Source organism: Malaclemys terrapin, chromosome 4 (assembly GCF_027887155.1).
Source record: "Malaclemys terrapin pileata isolate rMalTer1 chromosome 4, rMalTer1.hap1, whole genome shotgun sequence".
NCBI lineage: Eukaryota > Metazoa > Chordata > Testudines > Emydidae > Malaclemys > Malaclemys terrapin.
This window is the reverse complement of record NC_071508.1, coordinates 1,552,251-1,571,005: the sequence shown is the minus strand read 5'-3', so window position 1 is coordinate 1,571,005 and position 18,755 is coordinate 1,552,251. Positions and strand designations below refer to the sequence as shown.

At 52.5% G+C, this 18,755-nt stretch overlaps 1 protein-coding gene and 2 long non-coding RNA genes across 3 annotated transcripts; all 3 read left to right on the top strand.

Annotated features, from left to right (window-relative positions):
- Positions 1 to 1,241: 1,241 nt before the first annotated feature.
- LOC128837319 (uncharacterized) lies at positions 1,242 to 5,219 on the top strand. The gene is made up of 3 exons (XR_008444927.1): positions 1,242 to 1,427; positions 4,556 to 4,652; positions 5,128 to 5,219. It is a non-coding gene; the product is annotated as an uncharacterized LOC128837319 (long non-coding RNA).
- A 2,108-nt stretch (positions 5,220 to 7,327) lies between these two features.
- Positions 7,328 to 15,029, top strand: LOC128836745 (uncharacterized). Its single transcript, XR_008444834.1, has 2 exons — positions 7,328 to 7,464; positions 14,243 to 15,029. It is a non-coding gene; the product is annotated as an uncharacterized LOC128836745 (long non-coding RNA).
- Positions 15,030 to 16,209: 1,180 nt separating this feature from the next.
- LOC128836722 (uncharacterized) lies at positions 16,210 to 18,748 on the top strand. Its single transcript, XM_054027260.1, has 3 exons — positions 16,210 to 16,956; positions 17,262 to 17,343; positions 18,623 to 18,748. The coding sequence occupies exons 1-3, from the start codon at positions 16,414 to 16,416 to the stop codon at positions 18,661 to 18,663; spliced, it is 666 nt and encodes a 221-aa protein (XP_053883235.1). The 5' UTR covers positions 16,210 to 16,413; the 3' UTR covers positions 18,664 to 18,748.
- Positions 18,749 to 18,755: the final 7 nt, after the last annotated feature.

Here is an 18,755-nt window from a genome sequence, read left to right as displayed (position 1 = left end):
TGTTTTTTCCAATTTAATGCTGATGTCATTCACCTCATGTTATTAAACATTTTCTGTTACACTCAGACTCCGTGCTTGCGAGAGGGGAAGTATTGCCTCTTAGAGGCGCCCAGGGGGTGGTATGTAATTGTCCCAGGTCACTGGGTGGGGGCTCGAGCCAGTTTTGCATTGCGTTATTGAAGCGGAACCCCTAGATACAGAACCCGGCCCTTGTTGCTGCCAACTTAGATGGGCAGAAGGGTTACACAAGGCTGAGTTTATCCAGCCTCATGGCCTCTTTCTGATCCAGCAAATGGACAGGACTTTTGGTCCAAGGGGCCCAAGTCTGAGGAAGAGTTGGAATTTTAGCCTGCCAGGGCCCCTTAGAACAGATGAGGGATTTCTGGTATATTCAATGTGCCTGTAAATCCATTTACTGTTTACATGTTTTCTCTGGAGGCTTTTATCCTGAATAAGGAGCTTGCTTTGGAGACACCGTTTGGGTCATTGGTAAATCACTTGTCATGTCTATGGAGAGTAACCATGGTGCAGGTGCTGGCCTTAAGGCAGACTGGCTGCTGGGGATATCCCAGTGAACTACAGGGGGCTGCAGTTGAAACCTCCAGTCAGAAGGCAGTGGGACACAGGCCCCTGCCCAGAGAGAGGTGACAGCTGGAGGCCTGAGACCTGAACTGGCATTTCTACAGAGGCCACGGAACGGGTCAAAGGTGCAGTTACCCTGAGACTGTGCCAGAGAGGACCCAGCTCTTCGGACTTTCTCCTCACCTCCTTTCATCCCAGAGACGCTCCAAGTGGATTATTCGGCGTATCTCCACCTGGGACCAGCTGTACGGGAAGTGACTGTTCCTTTCGCTTTTCAGCTTAGAAATTTCGGTTTAGATTTTTTTGCCAAAAAGTCAAAATATTCCACAGAAACGATCCCCCAGTTTCTGACCAGCTCCATTAAAAACTGGTTTGCCTGCCCAAAGCTTTGGAAAATTCTGGCCTTAAGTTCTTCCCTCTTTACAGTCTAGAGATGAGATCAAGGCTGGGCCAAGAAGGAAAAATTAAAAGGGGATGTTTATGGGCACAGTAGAACTAGTGAAAGTGAAACTGGATGAGCTTGTTAAATAGCCCCATTGTGAGATAACCAACGTCAAGATTTAGTGACCACAAACTACCAAATATGGGATCTGCACGTAGCTGGGTTTGAATATTTTCCATTTCCTGGTTGACTCCGTGACTTGACAAGGAGGCAGTGGGTGGTTCGTTCTGTGATAGCCAGTGTGGTTGTCGCGGCTCTTCCTGGCTGAGACTTTGCACTCAGTGTAATTACCCACAGACTGAACAGCTTCAGCGAACCCGGACCAGCCCCAGCGCTCCCGACCTTCCATCAGACCTGCAGCTGCGGAACGGCTCTCGGCGCCTACGGGCCTTGTTCTCGGCCGGTAAGTCCTGCTCCACGGCTGTTCCCAGTCGATAGATGAGATAACGGGCGTGAGGAAGCAGCGGTGGCTAGTGACTAGTGCAGGAATGAAGGATCTTGGGTTTCTCTCGGCTTTGACTTTAACTCCCTGGGTGAGTTTGGGCCAGTCGCCCTTGGGCCAGGGGCTGCTTTAAGAAGTTTGCCCTTGGGTCTGATGAGTGAACTTGGTCTGGGGCCCGCACCTCCCCCCTCCCTACGCTCCAGCCAGCCAGGGGCGCATGGCCACAGCCCCGGGCCCGGGTGCGAGGAGGGACACAGGAGGCAAGCAGCGGGTGAGGGAGGGAGGTGAGTGGGAGGAGGGACACAGGAGGTGAGTGGGAGGAGGGACACAGGAGGTGGGTGGGGGAGGGACACAGGAGGCGAGCGACAGGTGGGGAAGGGAGATGGGTGGGGGAGGGACACAGGAGGTGAGTGGGGGGAGGGAGGAGGGACACAGGAGGCGAGCAGCGGGTGAGGGAGGGAGACAGGTAGTTGAGGGACACAGGAAGCGAATGGCGGGTGGGGCAGGGAGGAGGGACACAGGCGGCGAGCGGCGGGTGAGGGAGGAAGGAGGGACGCAATAGGCGAGTGATGGGTAGTGGAGGGACACAGGAGGCGAGCAGCAGGTGGGGGAGGGAGGTGGATGGGGGAGGGACACAGGAGGTGAGCGGCAGGTGGGGGAGGGAGGAGGGACACAGGAGGAGGGTGGGGAAGGGAGATGGGTGGGGGAGGGACACAGGAGGTGAGCGGGGGGGTGAGGAGGTGAGCGGCGGGTGGGGGAGGGAGGAGGGACACAGGAGGTGGGTGGGGGGTGGGGAAGGGAGATGGGTCGGGGAGGGACACAGGAGGTGAGCGGGGGGGGTGAGGAGGTGAGCGGTGGGTGGGGGAGGGAGGCGGGTGGTTGAGGGACACAGGAGGCGGGTGGGGGGTGGGGAAGGGAGATGGGTCGGGGAGGGACACAGGAGGTGAGCGGGGGGGTGAGGAGGTGAGCGGCAGGTGCATGGGCAGCGGGTGGAGCCCCTCTTTTGGGAGGCTGGCCCTGACCGCACCCCTTCCGCCTGTGCTCCCGCCCCTGGCAGCTGGAGCCCTGAGACCCCCTGCGCCTGGAGCCACAAGCCCCCCGCCCGGAGAAGCCCCGAGTGCCCCTCCCCCCCGGCCAGAGGAGCCCCCAGCTGGCTAAAGCCCGGGGCCTCCCCACCTGCCCGGAGGAGCCCTGGGCCAGCCACAGCCCTGCCTCCCGTCCCCTCCCCTCCCCAGGCCCAAACCACCCAGATCTGGTTTTCATTAATATTTTGGCTTCTATTATGTCAAAAGAACAGGAGTACTTGTGGCACCTTAGAGACTAACACATTTATTTGACATAAGCTTTCGTGGACTACAGCCCACTTCTTCGGATGCATAGACTGGAGCACACAGACAGAAGATATTTATCCATACAGAGAACATGAAGAGGTGGGAGTAGCCAGACCAACTGTGAGAGGCCAATCAATTGAGATGAGCTATCCCAGTAGCTATATGGCTACTCCCACCTTTTCATGTTCTCTGTATGTATAAATATCGTCTGTCTGTGTGTTCCAGTCTATGCATCCGAAGAAGTGGGCTGTAGCCCACGAAAGCTTATGCTCTAATAAATGTGTTAGTCTCTAAGGTGCCACAAGTACTCCTGTTGTTTTTGCGGATACAGACTAACACGGCTGCTACTCTGAAATCTGTTATTATGCCAAAGCGTTTTTAAATTTACTTCCGAATTGTTATACAGACAACCACTTTTACCGAGAAAGCAAAAGGAACAATAAAAAAAAAGACCAGAACGTGCAAAGCCCCTGATTTGTGTTTCTGTTCTGTTAGGTGTAGTGAAAAATAGAGAGAACTGTTCATGTTTTTATTATTGAGTCTGCAAAACCCCCGAAAACCTACATCCATAAATGACAATGGTTTGGCTGTATAGATGTGCATGTTACTTTATTCACTTTAGGAAGAATAAATAGTTTTAGGAAAAAGTGTCAGTGCAGCCACCAAAAAATTCCCATTCTCGCATCTTGCTGCAAAATTTGTGCCGTAATAGGTACAAATCTGCCCCCTGCCACAGAGCTGTAATTCCCCTCCAAGGCCAAGTGCCCCTTAATCTACAGGCTCATCCTCTGCTACTCCCCAGCCATCCTCCCTCATCAGTGCACCCGGCGACTCCACCCCTCACCTCTCCCTGCAACGGGACCCGGCCGGCTACTGCTGTCAGCAAATGGTTGTGTAACCCGCTGGCAAATAGTGTGGGGGTGTGTCTGTGTGTACCCAGCACTGCCCCCTGCAGACATCGGGGCTGTGTGTGTGTTTGGGTCTGCATTTGCACAGCTCCGCCCCATGGGAATTGACGGTTTGTGCGTGTGCGCATGTGCGCATGTGCGCGTGCAATGCTGCCCCCTGGGAGAGAGAATCGGGCCGTGTGCGTGTGTGTGTGTGTGTTTCACATCTCTCTTTATGGGCCGGTCCCCACAGAGGAGTAACAGTAACTCTTGTTACTGCACGAGTCACAGACGGGGTTTGACGATCTAGAGTTCAGACCCTGCTGACCATGTCACCGACATGGGGCCAGATGGTGGCTTCAGCCCCAGGGGTAATAATGAGAAATGGCTGGTGACTTTTCTAGCCCTCTCCTGCCCCAGTGACGTGGGCACCGGTACTGACCAACAGCGCAAGTCCCCACTGGGAGCTGTGGGAAATGATCTCCGTGAGGAAGGGAAACTTGTGACTCTGATGGGGAAGTGAGGGGACAAAGACAATTGTCAGACCCAGGATGAAGGATGGAAGCCAGACACTTGGTGGTGTATAAATCAGACTGGGGATTTTGGAAAAGACCTACGTTAAAATACATTTGGACTCCTAAACTAAGTAATGAATTAAACTGAAAACACCCGGACAAACCAGCCTCCCCCACAGTGATGTGCTGTGACCGAGGGGAAGATGCGGAGGGCTCTGAGGCCAAACAAAGACGTTTCCCTGCTTGCAGTGAGAACCCCCTGAATAGTGACTCAAATGCCCTGGCCGAGGGGCTGGATCAGCCCTGGGGCCCTTCAGACGCCCTCTCATTCTCACTCCGCTCCTCTTTCCTCACAGCACCATGCGGTGCTTCCCATGGGGGCTGTGGGCCATGCTCTCGATCTCTGCGATCCAGGCCGCCCTGGCCAGTGCCCAAGGTGCTGAGAGAGGAGGGGTAAGTGCCCAATACCCCCCTGTTCCCTCCCCACCCCCAGCTACTCCCCCATTGCTCCCCTCTGCCCCCATCCCTGCCCCTCCCCCCGTCTGCTCCATCCCCACCCCCAGCTACCACCCCACTGCTCCTCTCCACCCCATCCCTGCCCCTCCCCACTGTGCCCCATCCCCAGCCCCAGCTACCACCCCACTGCTCCTCTCTGTCCTCCATCCCTCTGCTCCATCCCCACCCCCCAGCTGCTACACCTCATCTTCCACCCCCTGCTCCTCTCTGCCATCCATCCCTGCTCCTGCCCCCTCTCCCCTCTTCTCTTATCCAGACCCCCAGATCCCTCCTCCTCTTCATGGGCACCATTAGTTTTCTCATGTCCTGGCTTTCGAGGGCTTGACTCTGCAGCCCTAGAATTACGGCTTTTGGGGTTGTAAGAAGTGAGACAAAGTGATAATTAATAACCATCCTTCCATGTCCCTGACAGGGCTCCAGTGAAGAGTATGTGACAAACCCGGCACCACCTTTGGTCTACGTCAGTGCTGTGGTTGTCATAGCCGTGGCAGTGGCGATCTGTACTACTGTAAGTATCTACTCGCCGGTCTAAACTCTGCACCGCACAACCGGAGACACAAGGGTGAAAGGATCTGAGACAGCCCAGCCCCCGCTCCACCCCGACCCGCAGCCCCGGCCAGCCCAGCCCTGCCGGTGCCCCTCACTCCCGACCCGCAGCCCCTGCTAGCCCAGCCCTGCTCCCCCAGCTCTGCCGGTGCCCCTCACTCCCGACCCGCAGCCCCTGCTAGCCCAGCCCTGCTCCCCCAGCTCTGCCGGTGCCCCTCACTCCCGACCCGCAGCCCCTGCCAGCCCAGCCCAGCCCCCCCCAGCTCTGCCGGTGCCCCTCACTCCCGACCTGCAACCCCTGCCAGCCCTGCCTCCCCCCCCCAGCTCTGCCGGTGCCCCTCACTCCCGACCCGCAGCCCCTGCCAGCCCAGCCCTGCGCCCCAGCTCTGCCGGTGCCCCTCACTCCCGACCCGCAGCCCCTGCCAGCCCAGCCCTGCGCCCCAGCTCTGCCGGTGCCCCTCACTCCCGACCCGCAGCCCCTGCTAGCCCAGCCCTGCGCCCCAGCTCTGCCGGTGCCCCTCACTCCGAACCCGCAGCCCCTGCTAGCCCAGCCCTGCGCCCCAGCTCTGCCGGTGCCCCTCACTCCGAACCCGCAGCCCCTGCTAGCCCAGCCCTGCGCCCCAGCTCTGCCGGTGCCCCTCACTCCGAACCCGCAGCCCCTGCCAGCCCAGCCCTGCCCCCCCCAGCTCTGCCGGTGCCCCTCACTCCCGACCCGCAGCCCCTGCTAGCCCAGCCCTGCGCCCCAGCTCTGCCGGTGCCCCTCACTCCCGACGCGCAGCCCCTGCTAGCCCAGCCCTGCGCCCCAGCTCTGCCGGTGCCCCTCACTCCGAACCCGCAGCCCCTGCCAGCCCAGCCCTGCCCCCCCCAGCTCTGCCGGTGCCCCTCACTCCCGACCCGCAGCCCCTGCCAGCCCAGCCCTGCCCCCCCCAGCTCTGCCGGTGCCCCTCACTCCCGACCCGCAGCCCCTGCCAGCCCAGCCCTGCCCCCCCCAGCTCTGCCGGTGCCCCTCACTCCCGACCCGCAGCCCCTGCCAGCCCAGCCCTGCCCCCCCCAGCTCTGCCGGTGCCCCTCACTCCCGACCCGCAGCCCCTGCCAGCCCAGCCCTGCCGGTGCCCCTCACTCCCGACCCGCAGCCCCTGCTAGCCCAGCCCTGCCCCCCCCCAGCTCTGCCAGTGCCCCTCACTCCCGACCCGCAGCCCCTGCCAGCCCAGCCCTGCTCCCCCAGCTCTGCCGGTGCCCCTCACTCCCGACCCGCAGCCCCTGCCAGCCCAGCCCTGCCCCCCCCACAGCTCTGCCGGTGCCCCTCACTCCCGACCCGCAGCCCCTGCCAGCCCAGCCCTGGGCTCCCCCCCAGCTCTGCCGGTGCCCCTCACTCCCGACCCGCAGCCCCTGCCAGCCCAGCCCTGGGCTTCCCCCCGCAGCTCTGCCGGTGCCCCTCACTCCCGACCCGCAGCCCCTGCCAGCCCAGCCCTGCCCCCCCACAGCTCTGCCGGTGCCCCTCACTCCCGACCCGCAGCCCCTGCCAGCCCAGCCCTGGGCTTCCCCCAGACCTGCCCGTGCCCCTCAGTCATGACCCATAGCCCCAGTCTGCTAGAAAAGTCAAATAATAATAATTTGTCAAAGTTTGGAGCCCTGCAAGTTGTTTCCATTCGGAGGAGTCAGTTGTGTCTTTGATGCTGTTCTGTTTGTTTATCAAAAATACACATGAAATCCTGCTTCCCTCAGCACTGGAGGGTCAAACAAGGGACGGTTTTGATGCTCACAGCCAGGATGGAAGCTCACAAAGCTAATCTCCCAGGGCTTCTGTCTCTGTGTCCGGTGCCTCCTTGTTCCCTAATGTCTCAGCTTCTGTCTCCGGATTGAAACTTTTCCGGGCAGTGTGTCAGTGTGAACGCAGCCCCGGTCAGAGCTCTCTGACCCCGATAAATCTGTTCTCTTCCTATGTGGCAAACCGCCCTGGTTTTCACTGTGAACATCTGGTCCCCCTGCCACAGAGGGAAGAAACTGTCTACCCCCAAATGCAGAGTCTTCCATGAGAATAAAAAACTAAAGACCCTGGAAAAATGTCTTTTTACTTTTGCTAATGGAATTCCTCTCTCGTCCTCTGACCGCCGCGCCAACGGGTGTGAATTCAAGCTGTCCAAGGACAGAGAACAGCGTGAAAAAGAGCAGCACAAGTGACCTCCATAATTTTAACCATGAGGTAAGTGCTTTATTTGATCGGGTCGAAGTAACAGCACACCCCTGGGCAGGTTAATCAGCAATGCCCTCAGCTAAGAGACTCACCTCCCTCTCTAATGGGGGTCTATTGCTTCTTCCCTCCCCCTGCTCCAATTCAAGTTTGCCAGATGACGGCAGATGCAATATAAACCCCTGCCTAGATTTCTGGCTCCTTGAGTCATGTGATGATGTCAGAATCTCAGCCCTCATTAAAAATGACTCACTGTCCAAATAACATGGTGAAGGCAGAGTTAAGGTGGCCCAGTGCTGCCTCGTGTCCTTTGTGAACATGGGGAGTGGCTGAATTTAAACCTCCAGAAACCCGGAAATGTGAAGACACCCTTAACTCTGCCCCTCTCACAGCTCCGCATGTGGGAACTGGGATATGCAGGGTCTTGCCCTTTCTGTGGGGAGGTCTGAGCCCCTCTCCTTTCCCCCCATGTGAGCCAGGATCTGGGGAAGCCCAGCCCTTCTGGGGGCCGGGAGGGGAGCCGAGAACTGGCCTGCTGGGAGCATGCAGCCAGAACAAACTGCTGAGGTGAGAACCGGCAACTTGACCCACATCACAGGCTCTCCCGCACTGGGGAGGGGACACCTACTGAAGGGATCAGAGTAACAGCCGTGTTAGTCTGTATCCGCAAAAAGAAGAACAGGAGTACTTGTGGCACCTTAGAGACTAACAAATTTATTAGAGCATAAGCTTTCGTAAGTGGGCTGTAGTCCACGAAAGCTTATGCTCTAATAAATTTGTTAGTCTCTAAGGTGCCACAAGTACTCCTGTTCTTCTTTCTACTGAAGGGAGTGGAGTGGTTCACACATCTCAGAGCTGTTGTTTCAGGCTGTATCATCTCCTTGGGTTGTTCTCATTCAGCTAAAACCATCTTTGAGATGAATGGGCCACTTCACACCTCTGCGAGCATCGTCCTGTGCTGGGGATCTGGATACAGCAAAACTCTAGCGGATGATTAATTGCATACAATTATTGAGAAGACGGTTCTGTTTCCAGGATGATTCTTCTCAGTGCTCTGAAATCTGCAAGTTTACTCAGATGGAAGCTTACAAAGCCAAAAACAATTACAGGCCAAATCAGGTGTGGGGAAGAATTCAATCAGAAAAATGTGACTGACAATTGGGAATTGTTTAAGACCAGCAGGCTTATGCATTCCCACAATTGAGAAAGAAGGCTGCACTGGTTTAAAAACAACAACAACCTGACTTAGTGGGGAAGTGAAAGCTGCTACTAAAATACACAAATAAAAACACAGTTTATAACAAATGGAAGAAAGCGAAAGTTGATAGCAAGGAATATAAATCAGGGGCTAAGAACTGTAGAAAATTGATAAGTGAAGCAAAAAGACACAAGAAGAAATCTATGGCAGGCAGAGCTAAAGACAATAAGGAGTACTTCGAAGTATATTATGAACAAAGGGAATCTTAACAATGGTACTGGTACTTTACTACATGGAAATGGTAGAGTTGTCAGTAATGATGCTTGCTGACAAAGCAGAAATGTTCAATAAATGTTTCTGTTCTTCGAGTGATGGTCCCTATATGGATTCCAAAGGTGGGTGCCGGTCCAGGTCCCTCTTACCGTTGTATGGCTAGAATCAGAGGATAGACAAGGCATGCTCTACCCCAGTGCGACATATCCTTACACAAAGCAGGAGGGCAACCACCAGGGCTTGCTACCAGGGAAATGGAAGCGCTTCACCTCATGGGCCCACCACCATCAACACCCACTGGACATGATCTCCATACCCACAGTCCTCGATTACCTTCTTCAACTCAAAATGTCAGACCTCGCCCTCAGCTCCATACAGGCGCACCAGGCAGTGCTCAGTGCCTTTTTTGCCCCAGTGGATGGCGTTTCCGTGTTCACACACCCTACCACCGTAGGCTTTCTAAGAGGTCTGCAAGGGACAAGCCCTCTCCTTGCAAAGAATCTCCAAATGGATCTCTCCCCTAGTAGCTGTTCACCTTCTGAAATAAAAAATTGTCTCCAATACATTCCAAGAACTTGTTGGATAATCTGTGCCCTGTGGTGTTATTTTCCCAACAGACGTCTGGGTAGTTGAAGTCCCCCATCACCACCAAACTCCCGTGCTTTGGATGATTTTGTTAGTTGTTTTTTACCCCTTTTATCCTTACCCAGAGACTTTCAACAAGTCTGCCTCCTATTTCTATCTCAATCTCAGTCCAAGTGTGTACATTTTTAATATATAAGGCAACACCTCCTCCCTTTTTCCCCTGCCAGTCCTTCCTGAGCAAGCTGTACCCGTCTATACCAATGTTCCAGTCATGCGTATTATCCCACCAGGTCTCTGTATCATTGTTGTGAAGGGCCGAAATGCATGTGTTGCTTATATCACAATCTGATACATAGGCTGTGTCAGCTCTTTTCAGGCCCAAAGTCCAGAGTTTGGTCAAGAGGCCAGAGGCCTAGCAAATAGTGATTAGCTAAGCCCTAGTCTACACTACGAGTTTAGGTCGAATTTAGCAGTGTTAGATTGATTTAACCCTGCACCTGTCCACATGACCAAGCCTGTTTTGTCGACTTAAAGGGCTCTTTAAATCGATTTCTGTACTCCTCCCTGACAAGTGGAGTAGCGCTAAAATTGACCTTGCTGGGTCGAATTTGGGGTGTGGATGCAAATCGACGGTTTTGGCCTCCGGGAGCTATCCCAGAGTGCTCCATTGTGACTGCTCTGGACAGCACTCTCAACTCAGATGCACTGGCCAGGTAGACAGGAAAAGCCCCGCGAACTTTTGAATTTCATTTCCTGTTTGGCCAGCGTAGCAAGCTGATCAGCACAGGTGACCATGCAGAGCTCATCAGCAGAGGTGACCATGGAGTCCTAGAATCGCAAAAGAGCTCCAGCATGGACCGAATGGGAGGTACTGGATCTGATCGCTGTATGGGGAGACGAATCCATGCTATCCGAACTCCGTTCCAAAAGACAAAATGTGGGAATATTTGAAAAAATCTCCAAGGGCATGAAGGACAGAGGTTATAACAGGGACCCGCAGCAGTGCTGCGTGAAACTTAAGGAGCTCAGGCAAGCCTACCAAAGAACCAGAGAGGCAAACGGCCGCTCCGGGTCACAGCCCCAAACATGCCGCTTCTATGATGAACTGCTTGCAATTCTAGGGGTGGCCCCTACAACTACCCCACCCCTGTGCATGGACACCTGCAAGGGGGAGTCTCACGCAACAGGGATGAGGATTTGGGGGATGAAGACAATGATGATGAGGAGGAGGATAGTGCACAGCATGCAAGTGGAGAAACCATTCTCCCCAGCAGCCAGGAACTGTTTGTCACCCTGGAGCCAATCCCCTCCCAACCCGAGCTCACGGACCATGAAGCCGGAGAAGGCACCTCTGCTGAGTGTACCTTTGTAAATATAATGCATGGTTTAAAAACAGGTGTGGTTAATGATTAATTTGCCCTGAAGACTGCTTGCTGCCTGCAAGCTGAATTCTGTTGCCCCGCCCTGCGTGAGTGATCTCTCACACCAAACCGGCAGGCCCTCAATATAAGAGGCAAAATGCGACCTTGTACCGAAAGCACCTGTGCTATGTAATGTTAACAGCTTGGTTCACTGTGAAAGAATCTACCCACTGTTCTCTAAAATGTGTCTTTTTAAATACTACTCTCCCTTTTTTTCCTCCCTCAGCTGCAAATGTTTCTATGCTCCCCATATCATCTCCGTCCCAGAAGCTAGTGCAGATAAGAAGGCAAAAAAAAAACGCACTCGCGATGAAATGTTCTCTGAGCTCATGCAGTCCTCCCTCCCTCCAGCCCAGCAGAATGCGTGGAGGCAGACACTGTCAGAGTGCAGGAAGGTAGAAAATGAACATGAGGACAGGAGGGACGCACAAGAGGACAGGTGGCAGGATCAAGATGATCGGTGGCATCAGCGTGATGAAAGGAGGCAGGAAGCAATGCTCAGCTCTACTGGAGGATCAAACTGATATGTTCCGGCGTCTGGTGGAGCTGCAGGAAATGCAGCAGGAGCAGAGACCGCCGCTACAGCCCCTGTGTAACCACCCACCCTCCTCCCCAAGTTCTATAGCCTCCTCACCCAGACACCCAAGAACACAGTGGGCCAACGGGCACCGAATCACTACACCCCAAAGGACCGCCCAAGCGACAGAAGGCTTGCCTTCAATAAGTTTTGAAGTGCAGTGTGGCCTTGTCCTTCCCTCCTCCCCCACCCCTCCCAGCTACCTTGGCAGTTATCCCCTCATTTGTGTGACAAAGTAATAAAGAATGCATGAATTTGAAACAATAATGACTTTATTGCCTCTGCAAGAGGTGATCGAAGTGGGGAGGGTGGTTGGCTTACAGGGAAGTAGAGTGAATCAAGAGGGCGGGTTTTCATCAAGGAGAAACAAACAGAACTTTCACACCGTAGCCTGGCCAGTCATTAAACTGTTTTTCAAAGCTTCTCTGATGCGCAGTGCACCCTGCTGCGCTCTTCTAACCACCCTGGTGTCTGGCTGTGCATAATCAGCGGCCAGGCGATTTGCCTCAACCTCCCACCCCGCCATAAACAACTCCCCCTTACTCTCACAGAGATTGTGGAGCACACAGCAAGGGGTAATAACGACGGGAATATTGGTTTCGCTGAGGTCTAACCAAGTCAGTAAACTGCGCCAGCGCGCTTTTAAACGTCCAAATGCACATTCTACCACCATTCTGCACTTGCTCAGCCTATAGTTGAACAGCTCCTGACTACTGTCCAGGGTGCCTGTGTATGGCTTCATGAGCCATGGCATTAAGGGGTAGGCTGGGTCCCCAAGGATAACTATAGGCATCTCAACATCCCCAATGGTTATTTTCTGGTCTGGAAAGTAAGTCCCTTTCACCAGCTGTTCAAACAGACCAGAGTTCCTGAAGATGCGAGTGTCATGTATCTTTCCCGGCCATCCCACGTTGATGTTTGTGAAACGTCCCTTGTAATCCACCAGAGCTTGCAGCAGCATTGAAAAGTACCCCTTGCGGTTTATGTACTCGGTGGCTTGGTGCTCCGGTGCCAAGATAGGGATATGGGTTCCGTCTATTGCCCCACCACAGTTAGGGAATCCCATTGCAGCAAAGCCATCCACTATGACCTGCACATTTCCCAGAGTTACTACCTTTCGTAGCAGCAGCTCTTTGATTGCTTTGGCTACTTGCATCACAGCAGCCCCCACAGTAGATTTGCCCACTCCAAATTGATTCCCGACTGACCGGTAGCTGTCTGGCGTTGCAAGCTTCCACAGGGCTATTGCCACTTGCTTCTTAATTGTGAGGGCTGCTCTCATCTTGGTATCCTGGTGCTTCAGGGCAGGGGAAAGAAAGTCACAAAGTTCCATGAAAGTGCCCTTATGCATGCGAAAGTTTCGCAGCCACTGGGAATCATCCCAGACCTGCAGCACTATGCGATCCCACCAGTCTGTGCTTGTTTCCCGGGCCCAGAATCTGTGTTCCAGGGCATGAGCCTGCCCCATTGCCACCAGGATGTCCAAATTGCCAGGGCCCGTGCTTTGAGAGAAGTCTGTGTCCATGTCCTCATCACTCACGTCACTGCGCTGCCGTCGCCTCCTCGCCTGCTTTTGCAGGTTATGGTTCTTCACATACTGCAGGATAATGCGCAAGGTGTTTACAATGCTCACAACAGCAGCGGTGAGCTGAGCGGGCTCCATGCTTGCTGTGGTCTCGCGTCTGAAGGAGAGCAGGAGAGCAGAGTTGCAGTGGAATAGGTGGATGACGACGGATGCCACGAGAATAGATATTTATACCGAACGACGAGAGGACCTGCGAGGTGGATTATTGGCACCAGGAGAGCAGAGTTGCAGCGGAAGCAGTGGAGGACGACGGTTAGCACCGCGCACATTTCCCGAGTACCCGGGAGCCCATCACAGAAAACATGGAGATATTCACTGTCGAGGCAATATCAGAAGAACAGAGTTGCAGCGGAAGCGGTGTATGACGATGGTTAGCAGTCCTATTGCACTGTCTGGTGCCAGCAACACCCAGGACATAACAGCGGTGATGTCAGTGAGCTGAGCTGAGCGGGCTCCATGCTTGTCGTGGTATGGCATCTGCGCGGAAAAAAGGTGCGAAACGATTGTCTGCCGTTGCTTTCACGGAGGGAGGGGTGACTGACGACGTACCCAAAACCACCCACGACAATGTTTTTGCCCCATCAGGCACTGGGAGCTTAACCCTGAATTCCAATGGGCGGTGGAGACTGTGGGAACTGTTGGATAGCTACCCACAGTGCACTGCTCCGTAAGTCGATGTTAGCCATGGGAGTGAGGACGCACTCCACCGACTTAATGCGCTTAGTGTGGATATACGCAGTTGACTGTATAAAATCGATTTCTAAAAATCGACTTCTATACATTGACCTAATTTCATAGTGTAGACATACCCTAAGAGAAGCAGAATAAACAAAAGATAACCTTGCTTTTTGCTAAGATAAGCCTGGTCAGCAAAATGCCAGATGTTGGAGCAATAACTGTGTCTTATTCAAAGTTGCAAACAGAACAAAGAAGCCCTGTTTCTGTTGTGTTCATTTCTTCTGTAAGGTGATGTTCTTCCTACACACCAACCTTGAGTTTAGGAAAGGTACAAGCATATCGGTATAAGATATGGCCTCTTCCCACCTCCCTTTCCCAGGGACCAATGCCTGCCTCAAAAACTCAAATGAGCAACCTGAAAGACAATTTTTATTGCCATATACTTTTCAATGTTTCTTTGCTTTAACCCCTAGGTATGTACCCGCTGAACAATCAGAGGAGTTGCTTCATTCCTATGGACCCCGAATCAGAATCCAGCATATATACATTTTATACTAATACATTTCATTACAGTACTAATTAAATGTTACCTGTTAACCTTGTGGAAGCAGGGAAAGAAAGAGGGGGTTTAAATGCAGCCATTTAAGTGTCAGAGACAGAACAACTGTTCTGTCAAGTCTTAGCCTAATATTGCGAGACCTGTAAAAGCCGGGCTCACGTCAGAAGCGAGTGGAAAACAGCAGAATAGTCAGTGTGACCCAGCCTTGAGATAACGCTGTTTTTGAGAAGAGAAAGTGAGAAAATACTGGAATAGATAGCAAAGAGTCTAAATAAAATAGAGATGTTTTTAATTAATGCACATCACAAAGAGGTATAAATGCTTGTGTGATTTTGCTTGTACTTTGGAGAAACTGAGGCAGAGATGCTCTCTGCCAGCTGTGTTCTTCCCCTGCAATTGCTTGAATAAAGCTGTCTCTGATTTTGTTGCTTCCGACCTGAGAGTGGAGTTTTGTTTCTTCCACAACCTGAAACCATGGGCGGAGACATTATGTAACCTTTGACTGTTGGCTACTGTGCTTGTCTTGTCTTGCTTCTAGACCTATCCAGAGGTTTGGGATTACCTACCCCGTCATTTCCCTCTGCCCATGGAAAATCCATATAATCCATGGTAATCAACTGATTGACAGTGACTCTGAGCCTAATAAGCCAGGCGACACTCCGCCAGCGCTGTGTGTAATAAACTCCTGTGCTTGACTTCTACACAGTGTGGATTTATGTTCCTTCAGTTGTGTTTATTTACTAGCACTATGAGTACTAAAATTTTGTATTAATCTGACTTATACCATCTGTACCCCATGTTATAAATTGGCAGGAAGTGTTTGCATTGTAATCCTCTGTAATTGTGTAAATCATCAAACAGGAAAGAAGCATTAATTAATGTACAATGCTGGGTTCCTACAGAAGGTGTTAGGGCCTGCCCACCAAGAATCAAATGAGCCATTGTTAAACCTCAAAGAACAAAGACTTTGTTAATTGCATTCCACCCCACCCAGTGAAGAGAAGACCTGTACTGAACTCATCCCATCCGCCTGAACTCTGGGGGGAAGAGAATGAAACTCCTTGACAGGAAGAAACTGTGTCTTTTTGCTGCTTGGTCTCTGAGGGGCCGGGGTTACTAAGCATAAGCAAAAGATCCCCAGTGCATGGCCATGGCTAGCCCGAAGGGACGTATAGAGCTTGCTCATTATAGAAACTTCTACCATCTTTTGGAACCTAAGGCTGTAATTCATATATGTGTGTGTGTGTGTGTGTGTGTGTGTGTGTGTGTGTGTTACCTGCTTTAACCTTGTAAATAACTTCTCATTTCTTTTTTTTTTTTTTAGTTAGCAAATCTTTAGATAATTTATTATAGGATTTGCTACAAGGGGGTTGTCTTTGGTATCAGATTGAGGGTGTAATTGACCTGGGGTAAGTGACAGGTCCTTTGGGCTTGGGAGGAACCTGAATATTGTTGTGATTTTTGGTGTGAGGGACCATCGGTCACAAAGGCAGGCGTGTGTAGGTGCAAGATAGATCAGAGTATCCCAGGGGACTGTCTGTCACTCTGTGTTAGGGCTGGTATAGCGCCGGCCTGGAGGAGTTTACACTTGATAACTAGTTGGCAAAGTCTAAGTATAGAATTCACACCCAATCTTTGGTTTGCACCCTGCTTCTTAGCAGTGTGCCCGGAGGCTGGTACTCACGCCCTTGAGCCGCTCCAGCCAGCCTGCCAATATGAACTAGGGTTTAGTGCAAACAAGGATTAATTCAGGGCAGCCACTGGCCTGTGTGATACAGGACGTTTCAGCAGATGACCACAGGGGTTCCTGTGAGTCTGAAAGAAGTGGAATTTGTCTCCTAATGACTCATGCTTTTGCTATTGTATTATTGTGGTGGCGGCATTTCCAGTAAGTCAGATGCCAAAGGTCTCTCTGGCAGATAACCGGCCGATTCCCCCTGCAAACAACGCCCCCTTCCCCCATGTGGCTGAGCTATTGACAGGAGAGGAGCTGCCTTTACAGGAAGTGCAGAGCTGAACCACTAGAGTTTTCCGAGTGACTGAGGCGGACTCAGCCCTGCCAGGAGCCATCTGTGCCTTGCAGGGATGGCGGGCAAGCACCAGAGTGAGGCAGGGGTGCCCAGGGAAAGGGAAGAGGAACAGGCTGAGTTTCATACACTTGTCCAGGAGTTCCTGAACTACTTCTTGGGGGCCCACGTGTACCCCGAGCAAAGGGAACACCAGAGAAGGGAGGGGGAGCGCCAGCTGGTGCGAGCGCTGGTCGGCAGGATCATGGCTCTGGTGCACGAGTGCAATGTGGAGATGTTCACTGGAGAAGCCATCCTGGTGGGCAGCCAAGCCCAGGACCTCCACGTCCGGACAGAGTCCAGCAGCAGCGACTACGACTTCCTGGTCCCCATCCAGTACAACACGAACCTGATCCTTATGGGCAGCCTGTACAGCAAACTCTACACCCCAAAAAGTCATTTGCCCGCCTGGGAGAGCATGGAGAACAGGGTGCCGGTGTACCGCTGGGGGAACAAGGTGGTGGTGGATTATAACAAGCTGATAATGAGAGATCTCTTGGAGAAGAAGACGGTGGACATTGACCTCACAGAGGAAGACATAAAAACAATAAATGACCGGCAGGTAAGTGAGACCATAGGGCATTCAAAGTCACTCTCTGCTAGCCCAGCCCTGGGATCTTCACCCCCCTCATCCCCTCAGGTCTGCCATTGCCCCTCAATCCTGAACTGCAGCCCCCAGCTAGCCCAGCCCGGGGCTTTCCACCCCCACAGCTCTGCCGGCATCCCTTAGTCTCCACCCGCAGCCCCCGGCTCTCTCAGCCCTGGGCTCCCCACCACAGCTCTGCTGGTCCCACTCAGTCCCAACCCGCAACTTCCTCTTGATTTGGATTAAAGCGTCTAAAGATGTCTTATTTCACCCCTTTCCAGCTACGGCTTTGGAAGAATAGCGTTAGTCCATATAGTGTAATGACGGAATTGTGGGAGTGTGTCCAGAAAGCTCTGATTGAAGGTAAATTTCTTTGTGAATATTCATTCATTATTACTGCATTAATTAGTTAAGGCCAGTCAGGAAGATGATAAACACTGCCATAGGGGGTTTGGTTTGGTTTGGTTTGGTTTGCTTTCTTGTTTTTTTTTTCTATTAACTTTTTATTTTTTAAAATATATATAGAGAGAGAAACACCAAACATAACAAACTCTACATAAACTTCTCGAGAAGCAGTGTGCTTGGAGTCGGGATCTTCAAGGTGGATGTGCTCCCAGTGCACTGGGATCATGGGGGTGGGTAGCTACAGCACTAGAATAGTGGGGGGGGGAGATGTTCCCAATGCACTGGAATCGTGGCAGGGGTGCTAGAGGCTCCCAGCACACTGGAGTCCTAGAGGTGAGGTGGGGGTAGGTGGATGTGCCCGGCACATAGACTCATGGGGCGGCGGGAGGTAAACCGGACACCTGGCACCCTATCTGCTACGTTAAAGAGCCTGTTCGTACCTGGGATTTTCTCCCCATGAAGATCCTTATACACTGTAATTCAATCACCTCTTAATCTTTTTTTTGATAAAGTAACCAGATTGCGCTCGTTACGGCCTCGTCTACACATAAAAGTTAGGTACACAGCTACGGCACTGAGGGGTCTGAATACTCCCTACCACGAGGGCCGTAACTATGGGGACCTAAATCCCAGCAGCTCTACTGAGGAATATTTTTCAGGTTTATCTTTTTGCCCCCTGCTGTTAATTCATTCTTTAACTTCCCAAGGAGTTTGCCAAAGAGGTGCACCCTTGCGACCGTGGTAAAGGACATAACGCCAATTTGCACTGGGTAAATGTTGTGTTTTTATAGCCATGTCCCGAGGATGTTCTTAATCCCATTTCAACCTGGCTTGTGTTGCTGTTGCTCCAGTCAATTCCTTGCCAAGCGCGACAGCCCTTTAATACCGGTAGAACAGCATCCATGCTGGCAGGGGTGGTATGGATTTTCCTATACTGGGATAAAAATCCTCCCCGTAAGTGAAGTAGTTAGACAGTGGAACTATCGAGTGTGGAACAGGATTAACTGATCATATTTCCAGTGCATGTTGATTTCAGCACTTAATACAACCCGTGGCTGTAACTGTGTGAGCTGGCCAAGACTTGATTAATATCGACACAAAGAAATCTGACTTCTTCCAACCCTGCAGGAATCTCGTCATTTTCTTCCAGTTTTACCTTTGTGACCAGCCTTCTGTACAAGAATTGGAGTGTCACAGATTTTAACTAGCGCTTTTCTTGCCCCTTCTCTTTTTTTAGAGCAAAGAAACCCTGCTCCTGGAATTAGTAAGTCAAATTAGATAAATTAAGGGACTCTGTAAGTGGAGGAATTATAAGCACAAGCACGAGGGAAATACAGAAGGGAAAACTGTTAAATTGCGTAGGGTGAAAT

Coding starts and splice junctions, on each gene's coding strand:
- LOC128836722 (XM_054027260.1), top strand. CDS start 16,414: ATGGCGGGCAAGCACCAGAGTGAGGCAGGGGTGCCCAGGGAAAGGGAA. Junction 16,957..17,261: donor AAACAATAAATGACCGGCAG/GTAAGTGAGACC, acceptor ACCCCTTTCCAG/CTACGGCTTTGGAAGAATAG. Junction 17,344..18,622: donor CCAGAAAGCTCTGATTGAAG/GTAAATTTCTTT, acceptor CTCTTTTTTTAG/AGCAAAGAAACCCTGCTCCT.